This window comes from Rhipicephalus sanguineus, chromosome 3 (genome assembly GCF_013339695.2).
Source record: "Rhipicephalus sanguineus isolate Rsan-2018 chromosome 3, BIME_Rsan_1.4, whole genome shotgun sequence".
Lineage (NCBI taxonomy): Eukaryota > Metazoa > Arthropoda > Arachnida > Ixodida > Ixodidae > Rhipicephalus > Rhipicephalus sanguineus.
This window is the reverse complement of record NC_051178.1, coordinates 131,286,002-131,308,217: the sequence shown is the minus strand read 5'-3', so window position 1 is coordinate 131,308,217 and position 22,216 is coordinate 131,286,002. Positions and strand designations below refer to the sequence as shown.

General features: G+C 45.0%; 1 protein-coding gene across 1 annotated transcript in view; it reads left to right on the top strand.

Annotated features, from left to right (window-relative positions):
- LOC119387148 (uncharacterized) overlaps positions 1–21,015 on the top strand; it is a 49,180-nt gene extending 28,165 nt beyond the window's left edge. The window contains exons 2-6 of the mRNA XM_049413388.1: positions 10,845–10,951; positions 13,340–13,402; positions 16,057–16,131; positions 19,648–19,692; positions 20,883–21,015. Of these exons, the coding sequence (XP_049269345.1) occupies positions 10,886–10,951; positions 13,340–13,402; positions 16,057–16,131; positions 19,648–19,692; positions 20,883–20,978 (345 nt within the window). The 5' untranslated portion in view covers positions 10,845–10,885 and the 3' untranslated portion in view covers positions 20,979–21,015. The remainder of the gene's footprint in view (positions 1–10,844; positions 10,952–13,339; positions 13,403–16,056; positions 16,132–19,647; positions 19,693–20,882) is intronic.
- Positions 21,016–22,216: the final 1,201 nt, after the last annotated feature.

Here is a 22,216-nt window from a genome sequence, read left to right as displayed (position 1 = left end):
AAGAGGATGCTCAAAATAAAGCTGAGTATTGTCAAACCCTGGCGATGTATCTCAGTGAAAAACTTGGGGTGCAAAATGATCACAAGAAAAAAAAAGCTGTCCTGCAAGACATTGCTTCGTTTTTGTTCTCTATCTACGTTCGCTGTTCATTCATCTAGAACAGGAAACTTTTTTTTTATTTAACCAAGAACGTCATATATAGGACGAGGACAGAATCTACAAACAAAATGGCAACCTCATTTTTTTTAATATTAAACTTGTGGGTAGAACAGGTCGGCATTATAAGTGCCCCACTACTGTTTCTGTTTTATGTAAACATTGCATAGCAAACACAATCCCGGTTCAAATCAGACAAATGAGCATATCAAACAACACAGAAGCAGTCCGCAGCAAATATTCGCTGGGATCCCAGAAACAAGCAAGACGAACACAATAAAGCAGATCGGAACGACGCGTAGCCTCAATATGTCGCTTCTGTTTACTTACATCTCGGAGACTTACAGATAGAACAATACGTCTTCGACGTGCCTTACGGCTATCAATATCTGAAGAAGCACAGTGGACCGGGGCCTTCTGTAAAGATGTCCATTTATTTTTCACCGGCATTCGCAACAAGTACCACGTATTATTAAAGGGAGCGCCGCCCGGCATATTGACCGGTGCTTCGGCGACTCGAGTTCGGTATTGGGCGACCTGGCAAAACACGGCCTTCGTTGCGCTTCGATACTCCTCTTATGCTCTCTTTGCTGCTCAGCGTGCGAACAGCAAGGAGGGTGTGAACAGGTTTCGAGTGGCAGAAGCTAAATATGTAAGAGGCAATGTTGCTCGCTTCACGGGACGATGCTTGATGTGGCCCATAACCCTCCCGTCGAACAAGGCGGCCAACCGCGCCTTTACACATGCGCCGGAGAGCGATGCTGTGTAGATGAGAGATTGAGGCCGGTCGTTTCGCTCGAGTGCGTCCCGGTGACCGGACAACAAAGCGGCTAAGAGGGACGCACCTATGACGAGGCCAATAACTCAATCACGCCCTTGTACAAATGGCACAATAACCTACAGCACTGAAGGAGCAATAAAAATTTTAATGAACCAGCTCAACATATTTATATAATAATAATAATAATAATAATAATAATAATAATAATAATAATAATAATAATAATAATAATAATAATAATAATAATAATAATAATAATATCTGGGGTTTAACGTCCCAGAACCACGATATGATAATGAGGAACGCCGTAGTGGAGGGCTCCGGAAATTTCGACCGCTTGTGGTTGTTTAACGTGCACTTTAACGTAACCGCAGAGGTGGCTACATGGCTGAGCGTCCGCTTCCAAAGCGGGAGGTACCGCGTTCGATTCCCAGTGCCGACCGGAAGCCCACCGGTATTTCCCAATGGGTAAAGGAGTACACCTACCTGGCACTCGGTTGTTAATGGGTACTCATCTCGAAAGGTGGCCCCATAAGATTCTGTAAAGGCCCCTGGGCGCACCTTAACCCACCACAGCCTTGGTGAAATAGCTGAGCATCCGCCGCTGCTGTGGGAGGCAGAGAATCGCTGCCGCCGGGTACTTACCGGTAAAATAGGTACAAGCGCACTTCCGGCCTGCTGCTCGGCAGAACGAAGTTCATAGTCGCTTGGGAGGGCACCCACCCTGTGAGAAATCGGTGGCATGGGACCGCCAGAACTAAAGATAAGGTCATCCTATTTTTTTTTCCCACGGGCCTCAAACATCTTCACCTCCATTGAAAATGCAGCCGCGGCCGGGATTCGATCCCACGACCTTCGGGTCCGCAGTCGAGCGCCATAACCACTAGACCACCGTGGCAGGGCATATTTATATAATAGTCATGTTATATGCAGGTGCCTAAGTGATCTATCCGCGGTAATCATGTGACCATCCTGCATGTATTGGACTCTGCCTTTAGACTGTAACCATACGTTATACGCCAGATATCGCATATCTACATAGTGATTCCGATTATTTTTCTTTTTTCTTATTCCTTTATCTGTTCCAGTTTTTCTCTTTTTTGTGTGCTGTTCCTTCAATACTAATATCATGTTGATGAGATAACCGGCTCTAAGTAGCCTATCCTTCCAAAGTTCTTTTTTTCATGTATCAATAAAAAAGAACCTCTCATCACACGACGAAACATTTGTTTATTGCGGAGCAACTTCTTGACGTTTGAACAGTATACGTTCAAACGTACAGTACTCACGGATCGAAACAGGACAATTTAGGGCTAAGTAACGCACATATTTTCATTTCCACCGTCTTCAGTTCGGGTCATATCGGTGTAATTTCGACTCTAACGCGTAGATCAGAGCCAACATTATCTTTAGAAACAGATTCGTCACGACATGTCGTGGTTTTCTCGAGCAATTGCGCATACCATTCGTTATACAAAAATTTAGATGTCTCGCTTGAATCCATGAGTACTGTACTTCATTTGTCAGTCTTGTTATGGTAATATTATTTTTAAGCATATTTGTGCCGCTCACCTCATAGTACAGTGGTTACGGTGCTCGGCTGCTGACCCGAATGTTGTGGGTTCGATCCCGGCGGGGGCGACGGTTGCATTTCGATGGAGGGGAAATGCTAGAGGTTCCTGTACTGCGCGATGTCAGTGCACGTTAAAGAACACCAGATGGTCAAAATTTCAGGAGCCCTCCACAACGGCGTGCCTCATCGTGGTTTTGGCGCGTCTCAGGTATTATTATTTTTGTGTTCTATTAATGCCACCTGAATTATCATCGTTTGAAGTAGCAAGACTATAGCTTCTATCAAGTCCTAGGGGCACTGTAAAACTGACACATAGTTGATGGAAAATCGCTAAGCATTTCTGCATATTGGAAGCACCTGCTGACCTCAACTATAAGGTCGAACGAGACCTTAAGGAATGGATTTATGGCGTCCGCGTACGTTGTGCATTCCGCTTCGTTATTAACCCTCGATTTCGTGGCGCATACGCTAAGCGTGCGACCAATAGTAATCCCAACATTCTCCACTTCTTGCTTTCATTAAAGGTTGAACCTCAGCAGAGCAGGGCTAAGAATAAGCCTGTAATGGGTCAGGGTATGGTAATCCGATGCGCAATAAAAAGAGGATGACATATACACGCATCGATGAGCAGCCTTTCGTGTCATTCTGGCAGGAAGAGGTCAAGGAACTACACGAGAGGAACACGAATGCTGTATCCGAGTCCACATCGCGGAAGAAGGATATCGATAAACCGCGAAAGATCAAGCCCCCACGACGCTGCCCATCATTAACGGCTTCGACTTTCGCGTCCTTCGCCGCCTTCGAAGCGGCTGCTGTGACCAGCGGCCAGGTTGTAGCGAATGCAAAAGAAACCACGGTAGCTCCGAATAGCAGGGAGCATGCAAAGCGAGAACGGCTGTATGCATGTTGGACAACTTGAGCTCGCCGTTCACCTTGGGGCGCCATTCGACGAGATAAAAAAAAGAAGAAGAGAACATCAGACAGGTCTCTCTACCTTGTTTTCATTTCTTTCCTGTACAGGTGCTAATCCTGGCGCTGTCGAAGCAAGAGGATTGACCAGTTCTACACCAGGAACAAACGTGTTCCTGAGCTTTGCCGCAAGACCGCGAACGTGCCTGTGACGGCGTTTTAGCGACCGATGGTGCGTGCTCTGAAACGCCGGATGCAGACTCGGCAGGGATTTTCGCTGGCGGCTCGCTAAATATAAAATACAGCCTTATGCCGATGCTTTATTTATGTTTTTGTTTCTGTCCGATGGTATGAGCTGCGGTAATGTTGATTAAGAAGCTGTTTCAATGTAAACCTAAAGCGTAAAAATAGTCGATGAGCATTCACGAAAGATATTACATGTAGACCAGTCGCCTGACTAAACTTGTTGTGATGTCTGCCACGTCTAAAGAAATATGGAGTAGATGTATTAGTTTCATCTCTCATGCGGGTGGTACCCGAGATACCGTGTGCGACGAAGCCATTTCTCCTCTCTTGATAGGGCGCCAAGATCAGGTACAGAAAGGCTGTTTAGTGAATACTGGAGAAATGTGACGCATCGCCTAGCATGGTAGTCCGAGTGGGCATTATGAAAAATGAACTTAGCGCACGTTTCGCGGAGAGGTTTAGAATGCACACGAAGCAGACCACAGCACTCAACAAATCGAAGTATTTCAATGAGTGCAGATCTCCAAAAAGAATTAACACTTGCCTTCCTTGCGTCGCATGTGTTGAGCAGGCTTTGTATGGTGAACGTCCAGTCAGCACGCTAAGGCTTTTCTTTGTCTAGAGTAAATAGCCGGCAAGGGCAGAACGAACTCCGAAATAGGCAGGAACTACGGTCGTTGGGCGCAGCAATCACTAGCTGTATCTATCACGCCGGAGAACTTAAAGCACTTCGAAACAACAGAGTAAACATAAGCAAAAAACAAACAAACAAACAAGAAGGCAAGGACAACAAGCAACACATGTAAATAATAGCCAAAAATGGAATAAGAACGACAGTAAAAGTCGCAAGGGCGAAAGTGCGTTGTGAGTGCAGATATTGAAAGACGCAGGAAGACTTCACCAGGCAGGGCCAGCAGCAGCGTTTTACAGCGAAAGTTGTTATGAGATCATTTCACCGGCCGTTTTTGGCGCCGTAGTTGTCCGCCGCCGCCGCCGCCGCCGGTGTCCGTAACCAGTATCGCTCGAAATAAGAAAAAAAACTATAATAAAAAAAATTCCAGGATGGAACGAGGTTCGAACCTGGGTCCTCTGCGTGGGAGCCCAGTATTCAACCTCTGAGCCATGCCGGTTTTTTTTTTCTTTATTGCCTGCTTTTGACACGAAACAAACAAAAACAAGAAGAAACGCTATTTACAATACAAACACTGGTTGCGTAAAAAGGGAGAGGGATCGACAGGAAAAAAAGGAAAGGCCATACTGGGACTAATGAGGACGCTCTAAACCTCCTTCATTTGCAAAAGAAGCTCTACACGATCTAACCAATCAGGAACATCTTCAAGAAGTTTTTGTTCTTCAACAAAACGGGTTACGCTTTCTTTGAAGTATTGACGCGCCGGACGGGCGTCCGCATCAGCATGCCGTATGGAAGTGCAGGATGGCCTCTGAGCCATGCCGGTGCTTGAAACTGCTTTGCTAAAATGTCCTATACAGGCTTCATGTCAGGAAGGAACCACATTAGCATATGCAATATAGCGTGGTAGAAGAGTAAAATAAGCACCAAGCGTAGCACAACGCGAATTCTGTAACCAGGCGTCACACAATGCGAATTGCGCAACGAGCAGGTTGTTGAATGGTTCCAACCCATTACAAGGACCCTGCCATAATTCTTCATCATCAGGCACAGCATCAACAAAGTGCGCATAATGCCTTACATGGGTTTAGCAGGTACCAACGCTCTCCGTAGAATGAAAAAAATGGCAGAGTGCCTGCTGGCCTACTTCTCAAAAATTACAATTATTTATAGCGTAGTGGGTTCCTCGCAAGTGCACTTGGATTGGTTGCCAAGGAAGCCTATAAGCGCATGATACACTTCCTCTGGGTCTCAGTAAAATTACAATGATTTATAGCGTAGTGGGTTCCTCGCAAGGGCACTTGTATTGGTTGCCAAGGAAGCCAATAAGCGTATGATCCATTTCCTCGGGGTCTCAGTAAAGTTCTTCGCTCCCCCCCCCCCCCGTCTCTTTCCCACGTCAACGTATGTTATACAGCATGACGGGAGAGGGAAATAGCGACCGGGCGTCACCCAATGCAAATTACATACCTGGCGGGCCGTTTAAAGATTCCAACCCGTTACAAAGGGCTGAGCCATAATTCTTCATCATCATCAGTCGTCACGTGAACAAAGTGCACATAATGCCTTACAGACGTGTAGCTGGTGCCTCGCTTCTCCGCAGAATGAAGAATAATGGCTTAGTAGGTGCTTCCAAACTTCACAAAAATTGTGATTTATGGCGTAGTGGGTACCTTTCTGGTGTACTTGTATTGTAGCCCCAAGAGAGCTTAACGGGCTCTAGAAACGCCGCTCTTCCAGCTTTCGCTGTGACTGTGCTGCGGTTTTAGCGCAGGCCTGGCGTTTTTTTTCCGCGATGTCTGCCTCGGCTCTGAACAGCAACCAACCAGCCCAATGGCGATGATGATGGTTATGTACAAGTGAGAACGATGAAGTACGATAAATGTGCTTACAATATGTAAAGCTCAATAGAATGCTTGTTAAGACGTAGAATTAATTTGTCAAGGTCCCATATCTCGACCACTAGAATTCCGTTGAGGCTGCGTGCATTTCTTTTGCAGCGAAGCTATATACCTCTCGTTGGTCGGAAGATTTGGTGGCGTCAGCACAAAACTCCTATAGCTCGTATGTGCCACAGAAAGTGGGCAAATCCCACTACTCACCACAGACGCTCGCGTACTTTTTCTGCTAGTATATGCGCGCGCTCCTTGCGTTTTCACCTCGGACGCTCAGGAAGGGCGTTTGGAAAGGTGGACAGACGAGTTGACGAACGCAGCGCAGCGAAGGAAAGAGTGAAACCAGCAAACGCATGTAACTCAGCTAGCGTTCGCTGGACACTCGTGCACAACTGCAACGCCATAAATTTTGACCTCTAGGCGGTTTGGGGCCCTTTAACAATTGAAAGCAAACGGCATACTTTTCTTTGCAATCAGGCATACAGCATAGAGCTCAGTATTCGTTTAAATGAAGAAAACCACAAAACAAGCATAAAAACCGCATGATGGATGATAATGCGCTTGTGAACAATGGGAACCCCGTCCCACGCGTTCCCGGCAAAGATTAGGTTGCAGCTGTTTTGCACTTCACACGAGGGCTTCGAATGACATCAAACGGCCCTTCCTTCTCCCCTCATGTGTTTCCCGCTTTCATATATAAAATGGAGACGAGTCTAGCAACTCATTCAGTTCATTCTAAGACTGCCATGGGTAGACCACGGTAATCAGACACCAGAAGAACAGCGTGAATACAATGCTGGACGAAAGTAACAAATTCGTCTTGCTGAAAATGCTCGCGGAACCAGTCACGGTCTAACATAGCGACGACAAAGCGATTATCACTACCATTGCTCTAAAGTGATAATAAAACATTGATACATGTATGTCCTGTAAAGTAATAGTACATGTATCTACTCTATAGTAATAAAAACGTGCATCCATCGTGATAAGATGTGAATAACTGAAGATACAACAACGCGGATATGACATTCCAAGGCGGGATGAATTATCAGTTCACCTTACAATCAACCCTCTGTTCTTAAATTTCGTTTGCGGGTGCATGTGTAGTCGTGTGTGTTCGTGTCTGTGCGTGCGTGCGCGAATGTAGGTGCCTGCGTTTGCTCACTCGTACGGTTCATCTCGGCGACAGTGCGAACCGAAGACTTGGAGCACAAAGCAAACGCTCTCCATCCTTCGTGCCCAACTGTTCAAACGTTTTCAACATTTTTTCTCCCAAATGTTCTCGGTCTTCCATCACCTCGCCCGCTGCACCTACAGACGTACTTTTCCGTTTTCGTTTTATGTCAAGGTGCATATGCACGTCTCTTTCGAAAGTGTTCAAGTCGCTCAAAACAGTTCGTCTCATTTTCGTTATTCGCCTCTCACTGAATATCCTGTCCGACAGTCATGAAGTTCGCAAAGGCAGTGATGCAATGGCCAACTTTTTTCACGTTAATTGCTCTACACAATGAAGTGCGTGCAGAGAACTTCAAACCGTGCGGCGGAAAATCCGGTACGTGTTCTTTTTTTTTTCCACTTTCAATTCAATGACTCGAACGTACGGCTCCGAAGGCTGCTGTTACGTGTTTTCTTTCTTGCATTATGTCCTAAAGTACGCGACTCTGAGGTCAAGGCTGTGCCCTGCCAATTCGGTCTGTTCCTGTTGGTGTGTTGCCAAAGTTTCCGTCTAAAGGCAATGAGATACCGCGAGCGAGCGTCTCACCGTTAGGAGTAAGCCGTTGCATGATCTTCGATGTGACTATATGTGCAGCGTGAATGCTTACACTGTAATTACCACAACTGCAACCACAAAAGTCTTACTTAGACTGAAACTTGGACCAGTTGCTTGCAATGCATTGAGACAATAAAATAGCCCCTTGTGGAATAAATGAACTGTAATCAGGCGTAGGAGTTCACTGCCGTTCGAATATGCGAGCGGCCCTACTACTGGGTTATTGGTCCGGTAAAGACCTCGGAACACCACGTGTGCTCGCTATACATAGAAGCAGAAAAAATAAAAAAAGGACATTTTGTCGAACGCGCCAATGCCAACAACGTGTACTTTGAGCGTTTAATTTAAGAGCGTTTCCTATTACTTCCACCAGTACAAAATCATTGCAGGATCACCCGCCACGGCGGTCTGGTGGTTAGGGTGCTCGACTCCTGACCCGAAAGTCGCGGGGTCGAATCATTACATCAGAAGCTGTCCGCAAGCGCATTCAAGTTATCTCTGGTTTTGCCGTCCACCTTAAAAAAAAAAAACTATTTCTTGCTTACAAATCTTGCAAGCTGAATGCGCATCCTGAAACTGAGCCAAGCTTTTTTTTTTTAATTGAAATGATGAAATAGGAGATGTTGGTGCCATTATGGTGGCACCGGCTACTCCTTCTCGCTTAGCAGACAAAATATGTAGTTAGAAAAATAATAAGGGCACAAAATGCAATTCAGTAGAACACATGATACGAAAATACGCACAGCCGAACATCACATGGCAGTTCAGATACGTCTAATAGGTTCATATGTACACAAGTGTTGTATCACAAGTTCAAATAGGAAAAATCAGTTCACATGTAGACGTTCAAACTAAAATATTCTGTATTGCTTGACATACACAGGAAAACACACTGACACAAATGATTACACATAAAATCAAACGCACTATCACAAACATTACACATATTCTTTAGTATGAAGGGGAAGTCGACATCGTGTGCAGTAGGTCAATATTTCCATAAAATATTAGATTCTTCAAGAAACTTCTTGAAGGCGACAAGCGCTCTTTTACCCCGCCACGGTGGTCTAGTGGTTATGGCGCTTAACTGCTGACCCGTAGGTCGCGGGATCGAATCCCGGCCGTGGCGGCCGCATTTTCGATGGAGGCGAAAATGCTTGAGGACCGTGGTTTGGATTTAGCACGTCAAAGAACCCTAGGTAGTCGAAATTTCCGAAGCCCTCCTCTACGGCGTCCCTCATAATAATACCGGGGTTTAGGGACGTTGAACCCCAAGAATTAATAATCATTGCAGGATCTCACACATATCCAAGTGGTTACCAAGTTTTGTATCGGCGTGTTGCGTGTAAAATACTCGTTGATTGCCCTGTGTACCTTCCTGTAACAGTCAGTTATAAATTTAGCAGGAAACAGTTGCAGTGTGCTCTATCTTCTGTCGAGTCATTGCTGACTGAACCAGTCTGCATGAACAGCTATATACTTCCAATACCCTTCCTTGTACAGCGTGGCAGATCAACTTTTGTGTCTAGTGTTGCGTGGCGCGCACAGCGTGCTGTCTGGACCGACTCGGAGCAGCGGTACGGATCTATACGTGCACTTACGTTCTCATGTACGAATTTAGCATGACTCGTGCATGGCCGTGATAAGTTAAACAGTGCACTCCTGAATCATGTTCAGTTAAATGTTATCAATGCTAAACACTTCTTTTATAAAAGCAGAGGAATGGTTCCGTCACTGCGGCAAGCGCGCAACGCACGAGAAGGCATAGGCCGCTTCAACTGCGCTTGCAAACTGTTTTCTTAAGAAAGAAGAGCCTCTTAAGAAAGATGAGGAAAATTCGTCACAGACCATCATCTCGTTAGTTATGGCGAGTTTATGGCCACAGTGCGCTTCGAACCATTCAACCAGAGCCACCACTAAAATGGAACATACAGTCAGCCCTGAAGCATCTGTCATCAGCTTTACGTCGTGGGCCACAAGACCAACTAGTGCTGTAAATAAAACAAGCATATCAGCAGTTCACAGACAAAGGGCATTATGTAACATGTCAGTGGCTTCCAGGCCACTGCGGCATCTACGGCACCAAACATGCCGATAAGGCTACTAGGAATGCTCATGCGAATGGCGTGCGGGAATGCATTACACTATCAAAAAGACCGACGCAGCAGCAAAGATTCTTTCAGTCGCGCGTGATGTCGTACGTTCGATGCTGAATACGTCCGGTTTTATTCATACTGTCACCGCCTGTACCCGTCACATCCACTTCAAATTCCATATGGACTATCACGATCCGAGGCAATCGTTCTCCGAAGCCTGTGGCTTGGACTGTCGTCCACGCACAGCTTTGCTTACCGAATCGGAATGGCAGACTGTGCTTCCTGCGTTCACTGTGGTAGCGAGAAAACCATTGCACACATCCTCTGTCATTGTCCTTGCTACAGCTCCCAGAGGCAGTTCCTCTCAACAACGTTAGCACACCTCGATGACCAGCCGCTTTCCGTGCAATCAGTCTTGGAACGCTGAACGTTTGACTCTTCTATCCAGAAAGCGGCGAAGACTTTGCTTAAGTATAGTGAGTGCGTGTGCGTGTGTGCGTGCGTGCGTGTGTGTGTGTGTGTGTGTGTGTGTGTGTGTGTGTGTGTGTGTGTGTGTGTGTGTGTGTGTGTGTGTGTGTGTGTGTGTGTGTGTGTGTGTGTGTGTGTGTGTGTGTGTGTTCTTGTGTTTAGTACTCATCGCAAGGATGAACCATGATCACTATACCAGAAAGCTACCGAAAACTCAAAATTCTTCATGCTGACAACTCTCAGTTTATTGCCAACGATTTACGAAATTCCCCCGGGAATATGCCCTAAGATTCACATTTTCCTTTCCCTACACCGCAGGTATTAGGCTTGCAACCCAGGGCGCCGCCGCGGGCGCCAAGATGCTGTCTTCGTGCGGCTTCGACTTTCTCTTGGGAATTGGCATGCCCGCGCAACTGCTTTGGGATGTAAGTATACTAGAGAAGAAGTGTTCCAATACACACCGAGCACTGCCGTTTACGCATGCGCAATGCGAGAACTGCGTAATTTGTGGTAGATTTTTTGAAGCAAACAATTTTTTTAAGCGAGAGAACTTGAAAGAATAAAGAAAGAAAGAGTAACAGCACAAGACTGTAAAAGGGAGTAAATAAGGAAATCGCCTTCTTTTGTTCCTTCCCTTGTCCAGTTCCTTGCACTCTTACTCGTTTTTTTTAATCGTATACCAACATGCCCAAATTCACACTCTAGTGCTTAGGGTAAGTTTCGGTATTTATATACGCCGTGTCGTGTCCTCTTCTGTCCGTTTTCATAATTACATAGCACGCGAATGTGCGACAGCGGAAGCATACGCTGTCGAAAGCTAATTTCTTATAGCTGAGTGGGAAGAAACCTACCAACAATTTTTAAGCTATCGCCGGCAGACCTGTGAAAATATTGAACACCCGAGCCGACATCCAGTACTCGTTGTTAAAAGTAATGAACAGGAAACGGTAAAATAGCAGTCTAATTAATCTGATTTCATAGATGAGGAATTGAGCTTGCGCGAAGCTCCATGCATGAGCTAGTCGCTCGTTCTGGCATCGTGTGCAAAACGATCCTACATCTTAAGGCCCGTGAACGTGGCCGAACAGGTGGAATACAAGGCGCACTTGATTGAAGTGGCAAGACGCATTGTCCCGTTATTTTATAGCACTTGCCATGCCACCTACCTTTACTACGTCGCTTGGTGAATATGACCACGGGTGACCGGACGCCTTTAGCCGTCAACATTTCTTAAAAACCACCGCCCAAGTACTCCGTATATGGTTAACTAACGAAGTGGAAACGTGTGGTATCACGGGTTAATCCTGATGGTTCGTCAAGGTCTTTCTCAATTATTGGTTACGTCTGTCCAGAAATATTGATCTATGTTTGTCGCCCATGTGTAGCCTTCATTTTTAATACACCAGTGGTGAGTAGTGGGGCTTGCGCAGTTTCTATGGCACATACGCGCTAGGAGTTTTTACGTACATAGGGCGGACTAATTGTGTTTTCGCCTAGCCGTATACATCTGCACTGTAAAAAAGAAAAAAAAAAGAAAAAAGGAGAGAGGGGCTCATATAGTGCAGTACCTTTCTGGTGAGTTCAATATGCATCGTTTCCGCAAGGGCGTTTTCGTAAGATAGAATGGTCGCCAATATATGCATTGATACTTAGTACAACAGGGGGCACAACCGGATCGATGAAGCCAGCAGAGATGATTCTACCTTTCTGCGGCCTTCATACACACTCCCGCACAGTTGAGTGGTCTTAATGAAGACGGCATCATCGACCGAAATTTGTGTTCGCTTGTTACTAATTCTTCTTGGGACTTTTACACTGTTCATTCTCACGTAACTCCTCATGCTTATTTCACGTGTAATTAACACGTTCGCAGCGAAGTATTACCGCATCCTGCAAAACCGCAATAGTCAATCAATGCCGAGAATAGAAGCACCTCGGAGGATCCATTTCTGATTTCCCATGTTATATGCTCTTAATGCACAGCATCTATATCCTATCTAAATTACCTAAAAGGCAAGCATATTAAAAATAGACGGCATGATCTTCATCTCCATGTTCATACTTAGGTCCCCTGCAGGACGAAGGACATTATCACAGATCTCCAATTATGCCTGTGTGCCTATATGATACATTGTTTTATAAATGCAGAAGAACGTATCGCTCAGCTTGTCTGGAGAAATATACTTGCATTCATCCCTCTTTAACACGGGGAATCTTGTATACGCTCCCTTTCATCACAGAAAACATTAATTTTTCTTCTGGTTGCACACATTACCTATTCACAAGATTGGCATAGTCCGATGTGTCAACACTTGGCATTAAGCCCGCCTGAGGTATCGTACTGCAAAATTTAATTCTGGGGTTCCACACGCCAGAACCATGCGCTACACGACTATGAAGCACGCCGCAGTTGGGGACTGCGCACTAATTTACAGCACCTGCAGTTCTTTAACGTGCACTTTAGTCTAAGCACACGGGTGTTCATGAACTTCGACGCCATCGACAACAGAGGCCGCCATGGCCCGGAATCGAACTCAAGTCATCAAGCTTGGGATTTGAGCCCCTTAGCAGCCTTGGTGGACCTTGTACTCTCAGAAAGAATTATCTGAGGCAGGATTATAGAGGGAAGGAGGTATCCATGACGGCGCTTGGATGAAAACGATGCGCTTTGAGTGGTTGTCTGAAAAAAGTGAATGGAATAAAGGGCCCAGGTTTTGCGCATTATCTCCATTCTGTCTGCTCAGTCATTTGATTCAAGACTCAATGTATCACATTTGTAATGCCAAGTTGCTCTATTTCCTGTAATGTCGCAGGTTTTTCCCACTGTGTGCATGGGAATAAGACTGTGTTACGCGCGACACGAAGAAAAAAATGCGGTAAGTGTCGTGCAACTGTGGTTTCTATGCAGTCGCCATTCTATAATAGATTGTAATTTGACAGGAAACAATTCTAGAAGTGCTGTACGAAGCGCAGCATGCGTATTTCTGACAAAACTGTGTTGCTGAACAAGCTCTCTTAGGCCAAAAAGAAAGAACAGCAAAGCGAAGGCGTTGTTGTTTACATCGATGTAACGTCATTGTTTCAATAACAGCGAGCTGTGATCCTACGTCTGTGTTTGTGCCATCATAAACTAGTTGAGGCGTTGCATGCGATGGCTGCTTCATGAATTTCGTAGCATTCACTAAGAGGATGTAAAACAAGGTAATGAAGAAATTATTTAGTGATTAACTCACTCACTTCGGAAAGTGTTCAAGAACAGGTCTAACCCTTAGTAATGTTGCACTTTTGCTACAAGTCCACACTGTGCATTTGTTCACTGAATTCTAATGCCTGTACTGACGTTTTTCCTTCGCGCTCGGGATATCCCCACGCGTATGATCGTCTAGACAGTATCAGTACAGACAGCGCTTACGAGAAATGATAATGAGGATAATGGCGTCTCATTCTAGCAACGTGACCTCGATATCTGGCGTGTGCATCATCTACCATCTATGTTTAGTATTCAGGCGGGGTCAGCATGCGGCTCGCTAAAAGAGGTTCTAGAAAATGCCTTCTCACTAGTGATGCAAAACTATCGATAAATTGACTATCGATAGTATCGATAGTTTTTCTGAAACTATCGATAGTATAAACAAACTATCGATAGTGCTACTATCGACAAACTATCGATAGTACAGTCGGTACTACCACCGTTAATATTACTATAGCGATATTGCTGCCACCCGTGTTTATTGCTTCGTTTTGACGTATTCGGGTTTCGCCTACAAAGACTGTTAGCAACGTTTGACGCAGACCGCGCCGTGACGTTTGAGAAGCTTCACCATTGTTTGAAATCATTCTGTTAAGATTACGCGCCGGACGCGAATAGTCAAGTTTATTCGAGAGCTTACGCGAGCACCAGTGATAACTCTGGTAGGTTTGATGACTGGTGTATAAAGGACAACGCGTTCCACCGATGATCAGATTACTGAACGGCTGACAATTGCTCCCACCACTATCAGTGCGCAGCGTGTATCGCTTGTATTTTGAGTTGATTTTCTGGGCACAAGTTCGCCCAAATAAAGAGCTCCGTATTTCCCAGTCTTGCTGCAGCATTCTTCAGCATCACAACCACGTGACAATTATATAGATAGTGGTGTGAATAGTGATGCGGAGGCTGGCCGGCCATATCGCCAAAATATTTGCGATAGTCTACTGCCAGCTTCCCTTAATTTATGAACAATTCTTGGCAGAGAAATTAATTATTTCCGCAATGAAAATGGCGGAATATATCCATTAGTAAATTCGTATCCAAAAGTAACCACTTACACCTTACAATTAACTTCTTGATTTTTTTTTATTTTGAAATCATGAAATGCAATATCAATTTGAAGCCGCGCAGTCCCACATGTAAAGGCTTCCTTTCCGCAACAGCTGAACAGTTTGACTTTATGATCATGTGTCAGCAAAGCACTCTGGTGAAGAACACAAGCATATCAACTTTCTCGCCCTTCAGCCTGCTCCTCCGGCTCCACTATGTACCACGCGCGCGGGGAACCAAGTTTATTCTGCAGTGAGTCCGTGCTGTTGATTTTATACTATCGATAGTGCCATCGAATTTTTTACTATCGATAGCGCTATCTATAGTATTTTTCACCATCGATAGTTCGATAGTAACTCAGCTATCGATAGTATCGATCAGGGGCGTAGCCAATGGGGGGGTAAGGGGGGTTCAACCCCCCCCCCCGAATTTTTTCAGTTTTGCTTGCGTATATATACATGCACACATACAAACGCACGCACGAACATAGATAAAGTATGGTTGAACCCCCCCCCCCTCCGAAAAAATTTCTGGCTACGCCCCTGGTATCGATAGTACCATCGATAGTTCTGCATCACTACTTCTCACACTAAAAGAAAGAAAGAAAGAAAGAAAGAAAGAAAGAAAGAAAAAAAGAAAGAAAGAAAGCAAGAAAGAAAGAAAGAAGGAAAGAAAGATATGTACAGGTCATACAAATAAAACGCGAATGACGCTTCTGCGGAATCTTTGTCACAGTGCACAAGCAACATTCACAAGATACACATTAGCGGTGGCGGGCTCTTTTATGTAATCGCGAAAGCAGCCTGCGCTGCTTGCACAAGAAAACATAAAAAGTAGGTATGCATGCGTATACATGTATACATAGGTGTACATAGGGTGTACCATAGGTGGGACGGATTCTGGTCTAGTCCTTATGCCTTCCTTATGTGCCACCCTGTTCATGTTTCGTATAATTGCATGATCTGATTCTACATTACTCCACCTACAATACTAAAAGCGCGCGGAAAGACAGTTCTTGTCTCTCTGTTTTGTACCTTTCTGGCAGACTGCGCGTAACATTGTTCACTCCCCGGGCCTAATTTCGTTTTTCTCAGCCATTTTCTTAGACTGTTCTACAAAAGCGAAATTGACGGGCCTATAGAAAGACAGATTGTTAACCGTCACTGCGATTGAGAGCAGCGGAAAGTCGTTTGCCGGAGTTTAATAGTGAGCGTAATTTTATCTTCGCAGGACCTTGCCTATTTTCGCGACGGCGTGGCGGAATGCATAGGAAGAGGATTGAGCTTTGCCAAGGGAATACGGCCCGTGAGTAAAAAATGGTCTAATTTGATCAATATTCGTTGCTGGGCTTCTTGGTTTATAATCTTAAATACTGGATAGCGTGGATTCTACACCTGACAAAGAACAGGGATGCACAGGACTAATACTATTTAATTCTTATTTTATTTGCAGCAGTTGCTGTTACTCCCGCCTCACAGTTGTTACTGCTACTCCATGCCGACCCCAGACCATAGGCGTTGGTAGGGTTCAACCCCCTCCCCCCCCCCCTCCCCCCAAATTATTACAGGTTGTATTTATAGTACACATGCGCACACACATATAAAAAACCCACGATCGTACAGTCGGACCCGCATCCCTTTACAACATAAAATCCTGGCTACGGCTGTGGAAGTTAGTCCTATTATATTGGTAATTGTTTGCGCCAATGTGAAAAAAAAAATGGATGCCACCTTAACCCTTATTTTAGATGTCTGGTAGTGGCACCCGCACCTCCGCGTTCGCGGGACCTGGTGTATTCCTTGGCTTAACTTCGTGTTCTCGCCGCAGTGTCGTATCGGATCTCGGAGGCCACGTAGAAAGAAGCGCGTGGTTGAGATCTGCTCCGCCAGGTGCCGCAACGATTCCAGTTGCTCACAAAAAAAGCGTCTGATAGTTCAGCGGACTCATTCAATTTTAATTAATTATTCTGACAGTTCATTGGCCCTCATCTTAAGTAACATGTGCTCCGATATAACGTGTACGCAATGTAAATCTTAGCTTGAACCGCAACCGTCGATTTCGTACCAATTTTAGTTTTTAAAACGCATTTTATGAGTATTCGGCAAACCGAAGGCAAGTGCTCGACCGGAAGTGCTTGGAAGAAAACCAAGACTGTCACTCGCTGCTCGTTCCAGCAATAAGGTAACATGCAGGATGCGTTTTCTCCCTTTTTTATTCCGCAAACACAGAGTTCAATGAAAAGCCACTGTCGGCGTCTGCTTCGAATGTACGCCGTCGAGTGCTGTTCTTTTACCTTAAAGGGGCTCTGCAACACCTTTCCAAGTAACTAACGAATTGCTTCATTAAAGGAGTTTGTTGTCTCACGAATCAACCGCCGCAAAAGAATTTTAGAATCCGTCAAGTACGAGCGGAGTTACAGAAATTTGCCGCACGCTGTAATTGCTTGCTCTCTTCTCTCGTCCCGAGGAACGCGCTCGAAGCTAAGCAGGGCGAGATGGCACAGGGGAAAGAAATACGTCACGCGCGTCATGACATTGAGCACTTTTTTTTCTTTTTTTTTTCTTCGAACGCGCGGCTTACTTTTAGTGTGATCGCGGGCGCGTGGCGGCCTTCCGCGGCAGCCTCGCTAGCTATACAGCTCACGATGGTCAAATCAGCCAATGGCCGTGAACTTGGGTATATGGCATCATTTGTAGAAAGAAGAAAGAACCATTTCTAGCTGACTTTGAAAATTTATTGTAAATTCCAGGCCGCATGCTGCGGTTTAATGTTTGGTTCGCGTGTTCTCAAGAGCCTCGACTACCGACCAGCAGCGTTTTCTGACCATACTGAAATAGCGTTACAAGACTCCTTTAAGTACATGAATTTAAAAAAAAAAAGCCGAAAAGCCACTGCGTGCAATGAGTTAATAGTGTGGGTGTGATTGACGTATGTTTTCGTATTTTTGATGACGGTACCTCTATTAAACGCGATCATGTCTGATTGACAGTGACGTAGCCAGGGGGGGGGGGATTCAAACCCCCCCCCCTTCCCCGAAATTTTTCAATTTCACTTGCGTATATATACACGCACACATACAAACGCACGCACAAACATACATAAAGTATGGTTAAACACCCCCCCCCCCCCGAAAAAAATTTCTGGCTACGCCCCTGCTGATTGAGTATTATTCTTGCGATATCCCGCATGCGTAGTGCATTAAAAGGTCGTGTGTGCGCTAACGGGAGCAGGTTGTAGTGGAGTTATCGAACTCAGTTGAGTGCATAGCAAGTGTTTTACCTAAAATCTGCCAAGTACGCACTGGATGCACCGAAGCAAGTGTCCGCAGCGCTGGAACAGTGGTTATGGTGCTCGGCTGCTGATCCGAAGGTTGCGGGTTCGATCCTGGTCGCGTCGGTCGCATTTCGATGGAGGCGAAATGCTAGAGGCCCGTGTGCTGTGAGATATCAGTGGACGTTAAAAAAACACCAGATGGTCGAAATTTCCGGAGCCCTCCACTACGGCGTGTCTCATAACCATGTCGTGGTTTTGGGACATAAATTATTGCACCGAAGCAAGTCTGAAGTGCATGAACTACGTTGTTCACGTGTGGACGATTGTCATCCAAGTGACAGTGTAGGCCGAAAACCGAAACACATCGCGTCTGAATTCGTCCCGGTCAAGGTATGAGAGCATGGATACTGACCGTACAGGTACATACATGTATGCATGTTTTATTATTACTTTAGAGTATAGGTCTGCAGACTCACCCATGAGTCGACTTACTCAGACTCACTCAGATCAGGCCGTGAGTCTGGGTCTGAGTGAGTCCGGGTGAGTTATATTTTGGTGAGCCTGAGTCCGAGTGGCTCCGGCTGAGGAAAAATTTAGTGAGTCTGAGTCCGAGTGAGTCCGTTTGAGGAAAATATTGGTGAGCCTGAGTCCGAGTGAGCCCTAAGCGCAAAATATATTTCTGGAGTTATTCTGAGTGAGCTTCATTACTATCAGCCTTATATAGACTTACGTTTATTCTCCAACCTACTCACACATATCTCAGCGCACTAGCGTTCATGCGCCCCTCAATATTTATTGATCAGAGGAGTGAATTAAAGGGGGTAGGGGGGAGGTGCCATGACCTTCCCCCGCAAGCTCTTTTACGGGAAGTTCTTTAAAAGTAGAGTGTACGAAGGTGGGGAAGTTCTTGATAAAAATATCTCGTGTGAGTCGCGTATTTGATAAGAATGTCCTTACTGGATTGAAATCATTGATAACTCGTATTTGAAGGTACAGGACGAAAAGGCGTATCGTAGAGCACCGATTATGTGAGATATCGGAAGTAAAGAGCATTCATATCATGACTGAAAAAAACTAATTTTACTCGAACGGCCTCATGAGTCGACTCAATCAGGCTCACTCAGGCTCCGGTCATGCCGTGAGCCTGAGTCTGAGTGAGTCCGGCTGGGTAATATCTTGGTGAGTTTGAGTCCGAGTGAGCCCGGCTGAGAAAAAGTATAGTGAGTCTGAGTCCGAGTGAGACTGTTAGAGAAAAATTCTGGCGAGTCTGAGTCTGAGTGAGCCCTCAGAGCAAAATATATTTCCTGAGTGAGTCTGAGTGAACTCCAATTTTTTTGCCGACCTATGGTACTAAAGCATGTCAAAATTTTAAATTTCCCCCACATTGGGTATTTTCCCCGAAATGGAGGCACTTTATTGTTTAGTCGTTCATTAAAAAAGGAATCGCGTAAGGTTTGCGTATGCGCGTTCTATAAACGTTGGATGAATATTGTCGAAAATTTAATCCTTTGTATGAAATGTTTTCTTGAATATGTTGTTTCTTTCTAGGATCTGTTCTCTCACGTTACAAGCGAGTTAATACCGCATGCTCAAGTGAGTCAAGAAATTATTACTGTGTTTCTTTCTTACAGCTCAAGCTGTTACGAGCTCGCAATAACAGTCGATTTTGATGGCATAGTTGTCCGCCGCCGCCGCCACCGGTAGCCACCGCAGCTATCGCGCAGATAGAGAGAAAAAAAAAAAAAAGCAGGGTTCCGGGTGCATTCGAACTTAGGCCTTCTGCGTGGCTAGCAAGTCCTCTGCCGCAGAGCCGCAATTGAGAATGGGGGCATGCAAGTAAGGAAACGTATCTTTTTCCGATCCAGTTAAATGAGATGAAAGAGACCGGTGAAACTTCAGAAACACGTCTGCAAGACTTCTGAGTTAATGCGTTTCCCCAGTTTGTATCGGAGGGGCTGTCATTCCCATGAAGTTGTCTTTAGCGTCACTTTCGAGCAAGTGCGGCCTTTTTGTGTGTGTATGTCTAATAGCTTTGGTGGGGTGTTTCCATCACGAAGTTTTCTGATGTTCCTGATAATGCAGTTCACCATCATCGATCGTGTATTTACTTAATAGCATATGATATAGTTAATATATACTTGATAGTACATAATTAAGCACATTTACTTAATAACACATATTTACTTAATAGCGCGTGATTAAATATAATCGATAAGCATAAGTTAGAAAATGACATAAGCGGTGAGGAACAGTACTTATTCTTTCTGAAACGAGCGCTATGCTGGAGCTGTCCTATAGCTCATAAACGCAAGGCAAGAGGAGGAGGAGGAATAAACTTTATTATGAACCAGCAATTTAGGTTCGTTGGCCTAGGCCTCCCACGTGGGGACGTCGAGGTCTTGCCTCTTCGCCGCCTCGCGGGCTTGCTGGATGGCCCATAGCTGACCGTTTCATGATTCACAGAAGCGATTAAAAAAACATTCCTTACGTTGTTTGGTCTCCTTACGTTGTTTTATTATTATTATTATTTTCTTGCCTTGCACCTGCTTGACGAGTGCAAGGCAAGAAAATAATAATAATAATAAAACAACGTAAGGAGATCAAACAACGTAAGGAATGTTTTTTTAATCGCTTCTGTGAATCATGAAACGGTCGGTCAATTATGCCGTGCTTGCGAATAAAACAACGGGGAATGCCAAGTACTTGTTTCGTTATGTTTTGAAGCTTTGTTTCGTTCCTGCGTTAACATAATAATTGGTCCTTTCATTTCACTCACTCCGTAGGAGTGCATGCGGACCACCTTGCCTTCTGACGTCAGAGTAGCCCTCGCCATGATGCGCTACGCCCGAAACATCATGCTTCGCGGAAGGACTGGCTGAAAAATGATCTTCGCAATCACTTTGTCGGACAGCGCAAAAAAAAAATTGCAATAAAAATGCCGACCACTACTTTTGTTCCGTTTGCCTTGACATTTTAACGAAGTTATAGCTGCGTACATATAGACTTGTTTATATAAAATTTCGCGAGAGCTTTTTCTGTGCGCACGCGCATGTTACTGCCCGTCTTGTAGTTAATCGTCGGCGTGAGATGCCGGCACATACTTCGGTCGACGCTCGCGCGTTATAGTTAAAAATGTCGGAGGCTGTACATGTATAAGGCTGCGCAATGGCGACGCATCCAAGCGAACTTTATTTATGGGGGGTCTTTACGGAATACTTCGTGATATAATAATGCTCGAGATTACTAACTTGCGCAGAAATCACAGTCTCCAGTAACGACGCTAACGCTGCGAGGCGAGACACGTTTATTTCAAAGGGCAAGTATTTCGAACAAAAATAAAGTCACAGGAAGTAATTATGCGGAAAGGAATTGGTGCGACGAGAGAACCAAAATTAAGAAAGAAAAGAATACATTATGATGCACAAGGCGAAAGAAAAGAGGCACTGTGTGTCTCTGAAGCTCAAGGCAACAGTTTGCAACTTCGCGACTACGTGTTGCGATATGCGATCACCTACATTCCTAGTAAGCGAAATTCTTAGAGACAGCTTTTAAGCAGTGTCGTATTCTCCTTTCATTCTCCCTTTTTTTCTTTCGATTTTTTTAATTGCTCTGTTCTATTCTCTTCTAGTCCCCTTACCCTCCTTCCACAGCACAGCGTAGTCAGTTGGTCGAGGAACTGGCCAGCCCCCCTGTTTTCCGTCTATTCCTCAAAGGGATGTTATGTGTCAGTGCATAAAAAAACTATCCCTACAGACTCTACCCGCGGTAATCTATGTGACCACCCTGTATGTATTGGACTCGGCCCTTAGACACTGCTAATTCTTTTTACGCCACAAATCGTGTATGTATATAGTGCGTCCGATTATTTTTTTCCTCTTACTATTTGTTCTTTGTAGTTTATTTCGTATTTATGTGTTTCTTGAATACTAATATCGTGTTGATGGGATAGCCGGCTCTAATGTAGCCTCCCTTCCCATGTTTTTTTTCTATATATAAATAAAAAATATGTCTTCCTCCTTATTCTCCCCCTCCCCCTTTTATGACAGGCCGCAGTCAACGTGCATAAGTGGTCACGCCAATCGCTAAGGAAAAAAAAAAGACATTAGAACAAAGGTTT